This window comes from Opisthorchis viverrini (assembly GCF_000715545.1).
Source record: "Opisthorchis viverrini unplaced genomic scaffold opera_v5_1, whole genome shotgun sequence".
NCBI classification, from domain to species: Eukaryota; Metazoa; Platyhelminthes; class Trematoda; order Opisthorchiida; family Opisthorchiidae; genus Opisthorchis; species Opisthorchis viverrini.
The window spans coordinates 725068-733131 of record NW_008751657.1 but is presented as its reverse complement, the minus strand read 5'-3'; the positions used below and the strand labels follow the sequence as shown (position 1 = coordinate 733131).

Sequence of the window (8064 nt, the reverse complement as noted above, 5' to 3'; positions counted from 1 at the left end):
ACTTTAGATTGCTGTGTCATTTGGAAGACAGTGGTTTCCCGTTCTGAATCTTGTGAGCTGAAATTCACAATTTAAAGCAAGGCCAAATCAGAGACCTATCATGACATAATTTCAGATTAATGTATTCTTAAATCAGGGGGGATATTCTGTCAACATATCGGCTCGGTTGAGGATATATTAAACCAGTAAGATATTAAAAAGATATTTTTCGGTAACATCGCCACATCAGTTTCTACCCACGACGTTTTTCGAATAGAACCGAACCATGTTAAAGAATATGGGAAAAGGGTATCTCGGCCAGAAATATATGTTACCAAGATGCGATAGTAGTGAATAGTTGCTCGCAAGCTAGAAAATCCGTGCGCATTGCTTAAATGATATGTCACTTTAGATTGCTGTGTCATTTGGAAGACAGTGGTTTCCCGTTCTGAATCTTGTGAGCTGAAATTCACAATTTAAAGCAAGGCCAAATCAGAGACCTATCATGACATAATTTCAGATTAATGTATTCTTAAATCAGGGGGGATATTCTGTCAACATATCGGCTCGGTTGAGGATATATTAAACCAGTAAGATATTAAAAAGATATTTTTCGGTAACATCGCCACATCAGTTTCTACCCACGACGTTTTTCGAATCTACAAGAACCATGTTAAAGAATATGGGAAAAGGGTATCTCGGCCAGAAATATGTGTTACCAAGATGCGATAGTGGTGAATAGTGGTGCATCTCGCAAGCTTGCTACTCATTTAATTGCAAGTAGTTCGCTTACTAATAGAAGTTGACCTCAGCAAATGCCAAATTCCGTGGACGAAATCGTTCGCATGATGATGGCTGCCAAATTATCATGTACATACATATGTATGTATATGTATATATGTGTACATAATATGCGTAATATATGATACATCATGTCATCACCCTCAGCTGTTGTAAAAACCGTGTACTTAACGTATTGTGGTTCTAGCTGCCACGTTTTCGTTCACCGATGATTTGAGGAGTGGGGTGGCGCAGATAGCTGTTCAACGGAAGTGATGGCTTATATAATATGCATATAATATACAACTCCAAAATCAGCATATTGCACGGTTGTGACATTCGCCCCACTGACATTACTAACAAAGAAGTCGTTTTAATTTTTTTCACAGCTTGGTTGAGCGTGAACTTGAGCAACCCCCCTCAACCGCGATGTTGCTCACTTTGGCCGGTTGTCGGTCGGTTCTCCTGCCACAAACGAGCATGACTGTTGAAAGAGTTAATGTCTACCTTGAGAATTTTTTGCACAGTAAGTCATCATTTTCTTTTCTACTACCATACTACCTGTATACCAGTAATGCTCAGGCTAAATTCTATTGCTTTTGGCACAGCGGATAATAGGCATTTTTAAATCTTGGAGTCTATTTAGCACGTAAAAGGATATATTAATCAGTAAACTCATTAATAACCTGTCTTCCAAACCTAGATGCTGTGAATAAAGTAAGGCATCAAAAGATTCGTTCGTTAAAGTAGTTGAGGGACCCGTCTATTTACGGTGTAAGGTCAGCGAGAATATTTGATCAGCAGTCAAACTAGATAGGGCGGGGACTGCTTACGGGAAGATCTTTCAACTAACAGCACTGCTGCCTGAGAGTCTGAATTTTCGCTTCAAATGTCGCATCATCATTATCGCTGATATCTACAGCACTGTGGGCCACAGGTTCATAAATTTCGCTTTCCCATGAGACACTGCGGAAGCCTCAGAGTAGAACCACCGTTCGAAGGGATTGATGAGTGTGGCCAGTCGAAACCACCCAGAACGACAAAGTAGTCTCTAATTAAGCAATGTCTTTATGGGTTGTGCATCTCATTTCTTCATTTGGTGTCATTGCGCATTAGGGCGGAACTTGAAGAATTGGTTAAGAGTTACTTTTTGAAATAAATTCTCACACTCAGTGAAATCACTGAACAATGTCTGAAGACTGTTCATAACATTTCGTTGAATCAGAAGAGTTTGTCGCACAAATTCGAGGACCCTACATACACCGAAGTAATTGCCAGCACTTTTTAGTTGGTTTAGATAACGGAGGAGAAGCACTATGATATCTTATATATCGCCTCATTTAATTTCAAAGGAAACATCTGCGCTGCATTTCCAACTGAGGAACATCGTAAGCGGAAGATTGGCTCAAGTGTTGACTGAAGCATCAGCCTTCACCGATCCGTATGAAGAAGAATGAACAATTCAACGATAGCGAGCCTCCAATGTAGCATATAATAAGCCACGTTCACTCAAGCGCGGCCATCCTTGTGTGTCAGGCTCCTGTAGGTCTATTCCGTGTGACATGTAGCATCTTGCCCATGTCAGTTATGTTCATACATGACCTTACCGATTACAAACTATTGATCAGTGTGGCGTTATATGTGTCAGAGTCTGGGATCGAATACATCAGCTTCCGAGACAATTAAGCTTGTTCTTCTGTCCGAGTGTCAGAGAATTAAGCAGTCCATTGATAGTTACATCTGAAATACCCATGTGCCGTAAGAGCTTGACATTGACTGAACTTCTAAGTAGATAAGCTCAAGTACCAAAGCTGTGTGGGATGTATACAACGGTTATCCTGTGACATAACAGCCGAAGGCTTCCTTTCTCTCGAGAACCCATCACAGTTTCCTGGCCTGGAGTACACTTTTCGTCAACCGAACTAAAGTTTACGTTTAGCCCACAAGCCCAGTTAGTAGATGCCCCAATTCCCACGCTACCGCGTCCAAGCAAAGTCAAAGGAATCAGACACACTAAATAGGTATACCTTCTGTCGACCACTTTGCTAAACTATTCACCTCGTGACTGTTACTCTTCAAATCAGGCAAAGCATTTTTTTCATGACTGACTGACTGACTGGTGCGATCTGTAAAGCGTAGCACAGGCCAAGTCACTGTGGATCAAGTTGTCACTGCAGCCACCGAGGCTAGTCACTTCATTTCCTGACTGGCTTACCGCCAGACCAGTTCAGCATAAGCCAACTCAATACTGGCCAATTTATCCCTGACCCATTTGTCATAATCCGGTTAAGGATCAAAGCCGAAATGTTGTTGCACTTCTGCTTTAATCTGTTGAAAGCTAAACATCCTAAAATGTTTGCCTTGATCAGCTGAGTTACCTCTAAATGCTTAAGATATCAAAATCTAGACCGGATATAATTTACAGACATCACAACTTTCAAAGTAGTCCATCTGTGATCTGCTGAAATCTTACATGCAACCTGTTCATTTGTCGACTTTTGGCGTAATGCTAAGATCAACCGAATTCAAACCACCCAAATAAAATGATTGAAGCTTCGTTTGTACGTGACGAAGTGATGATGAGTATAATAATGGTAATAATAATAATAATAATAATAGCCGTTCATTTGTTACCGTTTTAGTACTGTTCCTTTGTGAATTGATGATTACGATTTCTAAGTAAACGCAAATAATCTACGGTTTTTCGCAAAGACACATTTGTATCTAGCTATTCATGATCAACAGAACAGACGGTTTCGCCACTCCCCTTTTATACCAGTGACAAAATCGAATGTCTCCTACACAACACGGCTTCATCATTTTTCGTACGAATAGTCAACGACAGTAAAGCGCTGCAGGAAGAGGAACAGTAAATATGTTGGTAAAATACAGACGCAGTTTTCAGCTGGACAGACTAAAGGCGAGGAAGTCACACGGGGCTAGTATTGTCAATGGTGTGAAACGAGATAGACGCGGGTGACAAGGAAAGCAACTGAGTATAGAAATGGCCACACACCGATAGGTCGTAATCAGTCTAATAGGTTCAACTTCCGCACAATATCTCTGACAGCCCGAACGGATCGAGGCTTTTCATGTTAACCTGATTTGTGCTTATTACCCATTGTGTCGAACACACTCGGTGATGCAATCAGACGATTACTCAATAAAGTGATGAGTTCTGTTCAGCTTCATTCTGTTCATCAGCTTCGCAAATATGGACAAGGCAGATTTACTGATCATTAAATGTTCACTGCCGTGTGTACATCCGAAACTGCTGCCGCGGAATCGTTTTCCAGGAAAGAGCGATAAGCCTTGGAGTAGAATGTTATAATGTGATCCACAAATAAGCCAAGCAAACCTAAAAGGAAATGACAGAAGTGCTTCAGTAACATTTGAACAGCAGCCATGTCTCTGATTATCTCCTAACAAAACGAAGCACTAGTTGTTACCCGAAATCAGTTCGCGTCAATAAACTCCGAGAATTTCTCACTACTCACTGAAATCACTGGTTACCCAATATTATGACGTCTGACAAGCGAGCTACGGTTTGAATGTATCTGTCTCTCTATGAAGCTTCCAGTCTTTCACTCGATCAAACAACATAACTCAAACTATCGCCGGTACTTACATCCACATGTTCAGTAGTATGAATGGAAACTCAGCTCGTGTTATTAAGTACAACAATATATGGTGTGAAACGAGATAGACGCGGGTGACAAGGAAAGCAACTGAGTATAGAAATGGCCACACACCGATAGGTCGTAATCAGTCTAATAGGTTCAACTTCCGCACAATATCTCTGACAGCCCGAACGGATCGAGGCTTTTCATGTTAACCTGATTTGTGCTTATTACCCATTGTGTCGAACACACTCGGTGATGCAATCAGACGATTACTCAATAAAGTGATGAGTTCTGTTCAGCTTCATTCTGTTCATCAGCTTCGCAAATATGGACAAGGCAGATTTACTGATCATTAAATGTTCACTGCCGTGTGTACATCCGAAACTGCTGCCGCGGAATCGTTTTCCAGGAAAGAGCGATAAGCCTTGGAGTAGAATGTTATAATGTGATCCACAAATAAGCCAAGCAAACCTAAAAGGAAATGACAGAAGTGCTTCAGTAACATTTGAACAGCAGCCATGTCTCTGATTATCTCCTAACAAAACGAAGCACTAGTTGTTACCCGAAATCAGTTCGCGTCAATAAACTCCGAGAATTTCTCACTACTCACTGAAATCACTGGTTACCCAATATTATGACGTCTGACAAGCGAGCTACGGTTTGAATGTATCTGTCTCTCTATGAAGCTTCCAGTCTTTCACTCGATCAAACAACATAACTCAAACTATCGCCGGTACTTACATCCACATGTTCAGTAGTATGAATGGAAACTCAGCTCGTGTTATTAAGTACAACAATATGAACAAAAAACAGCCTAAGTTTTTATGATTAGTTGAATTATCTGTTCTCACCTAAATCTGATAAAACTGAAGCCGTGAACAATGCTTGTTTTCGAGAAATTTACTCATTTGCAAATCAGTTTGGTTTTCACGAGAGACTCAACTGAATCCCTCGTTTATGCTATTCTACAATTGAATATGCTTCACACAGGCCGTCTCATGTTTCAGCTGGCACGATATCATAAACGAGAGATTCAGTTGAGTCTCCCATGAAAACCAAATTGATTTACAAATGAGTGTATTTCTCGAAAACATTCCGATTCGGGTTCAAGTAGAACATAAGATTGACGGAAACTCGGGGACTGCGCCTACGTAATGAGCCTCAAGAAGGGCGAAACCGGTCGTGGGCCGAGAAGAGTTTTCAGCTATGAGATGAGTAGTTTCCTTTGTGAAAATGTTTGTTTTCTGTGATCGTGGCCAGTGTAAAACAAATGTGTGCGAAATTAGACATAAATGGATTCAGGTGTACAAATGTAGACGAGGAAAGGTCGACGGATCATGGAGACACAAGAGCTGACATGCACACTTTTCGCCCTTTTTCACATTCGTACTGGTGAGTGTATCAAGCTAATGGATGTATTTCCTAGTTTCACGTGAGTTTCCGATCTATCAGGCAAAACGAGCAGCCATAAAAACAAGCCTTGTTTGCTACATTCATTATCAAGCTATTGTCACAATACCCAGAGAGAGCAAAGCAGTGAATGTCGTTCAACTAACAGACTGGTTAGTCAGGTTAAGTGCCGACTTGGACTTACTTGAATGCAGTGGGTCCTATCGCGTACTGTGCTAGTTAAGTAAGGAGTCAATGAACTTTAAAAACTATCGACTATCGATGCAACACTGTCACGTCAGTACCAGTGGAAAATAGCGAAAGAAATGCGGATCAAAACGAACGATTCTGTAGGTCAACTGATTTGTTAGTTTGTCTTCGAGAGTTTTTTATTGCTTGTGCGTTTGTGCTTGTGCTCTGTTATCATGTGACTTGGTTGTGCACTGTGGTGGTTCTTGAACTTATAATGTTGATCTGTACGTTTATCTGTACCTTTATCACATGCGATGTCGTTGACAGAAATCTTCAAATAGTACATCCCACATAAATTGTCATCTTTGCCTATTGCCGTACCATGGAATTTTGACGAACGAAAAATTAGCAAAACGACGAATTGATAGTTGGTCAAATCAAAAGTAAGCGTGGATGATCTCATTACCGGGTTAATACAACATCGGGTCGTGACATAAGAGAGTTCTGAACTCATTGGACAATTCATTATGTCCGCTTTGCAGAATCCGACCAGCTATACACCTAGATATATACATGTGTTGGTGATGCTCCTTTACGAAAGTCTACAGAAAACACCTCCGTGTTCAAACACTGAGAAGTGCCTAGGAGGGTCCAGTAAAACTGTAAAATTTCATGAAGCAGAGCTGAAAACCCTTTGGCAGTCCACGACCGGTTTCACCCTTTAACTTTGGTCTCATCAGGTAGGCGCAGTCTTCGAGGTTCCGCCAACCAATATTCTACTTGAACACAAATTGCACGAAATTCAACGAGTACACCCGTTTGCACACCACTTTGTTTTCCACGGGTAACTCATATGGATGTCTCTCACTGTGATACTCTGCGACTGACATGAAGCTGCCTTTGTGCAGCACATTCAGTTGTGGGACATCATAACTGATACTACCTAGGTTACTGAAAAACCATCAGTAGAGTCTCCTGTAGAAACTAAATTCGTGTGCAAATGAGACTATTTGTCACAATCACAAACGGCAGTTTGTCCGCCATTCTCAGAAAATCGCTCTCAACACCTGCCTAGTGGGAGCGCACAGTAAAGTGCTGATGGGATTGTTTGACCCTCTCGGCCCCAACGCCTGATAAATTTCTCTCGGCTGGTTCATCGTTAGGAAGTAGGTTTTCATTCATAAGTCTAGTTGGACGCTATTATGTAGCTGTGATATGACAGTTATAGGCTGCTCCTGGGATGCTGAGACTGCAAACATTAGTTCCGTCCTGATAACGCTTGACAACACTTTTCGCCTAGGAACCTTGGATGAAGGAAAAACTGTTGGCCAGTCCTCGTTTATGGCGCTTTCCGGATGGATTACAGAAGGTTTGGAGAAGGATAGATCTCCTGATCGGCTAACTCAACAAAACGGAGTCATGAGCACAGCCACACCAACGATGAAACAAGGGTCTGTCAGTTGTGATCTTCCAGGATCTACGGAATTTATTCTGTACGGACTACCAAACGTTGTATTTTTAGGGGCTGGTAAAAGCGGACAATGAGTGAACTGTGCTATGCAAGTACTTATTGGTATACCGTTTTTAATACGATGCTTTGTTTTACAGATTATTGACACTGATAACTATGAATGATTCGGTCTTGAAGAAAGTGTCTTTAATTCAACTCCGTTGTGAATTCATGCTCCGATGTAATATCACCGGATAATTTCTAAAGAACGTGTCTCACTGAAAACAGGATTCCGCCTAACACGTCCATTGTTTTGACACCACACAGATACAGCTTCGGTCAATGAAGCCCAACGCATATTCAATAAAACGAGCCTACCTCTTCAAAGTAGCACGTAAGGTTTACCCTCGAATCAGCAACAGTTACCACGTTTCGGCACTCAGTAAGACACCTTTGCATTAAAGTAGGCGGAAGTTGAATTAACTGACCAATTCAGACAGAGCTTTGAAACCTTTTCTTTACTTCACAGTACCAGAAGCCGAAGGCAATGTTTTGACATTCCCCTGGTTTGAAAACTCCTCTTCCTTTGGAAATGCAGCTCTTCTAGCGAGAATAAACTGCACTCGAGTTTGGTCCTTAGGGTACCATGCC

The 8064-nt window shown here is 41.4% G+C and overlaps 1 protein-coding gene across 1 annotated transcript; it reads left to right on the top strand.

Moving 5' to 3' along the window:
• Nucleotides 1-1159: 1159 nt before the first annotated feature.
• Nucleotides 1160-7508, top strand: T265_00013 (hypothetical protein; the record flags this gene model as incomplete). Its single annotated transcript, XM_009163670.1, has 2 exons — nt 1160-1285; nt 7192-7508. 2 exons carry the CDS (start codon nt 1189-1191, stop codon nt 7506-7508), a joined length of 414 nt encoding a protein of 137 aa, XP_009161934.1.
• Between the last annotated feature and the right edge of the window lie 556 nt (nt 7509-8064).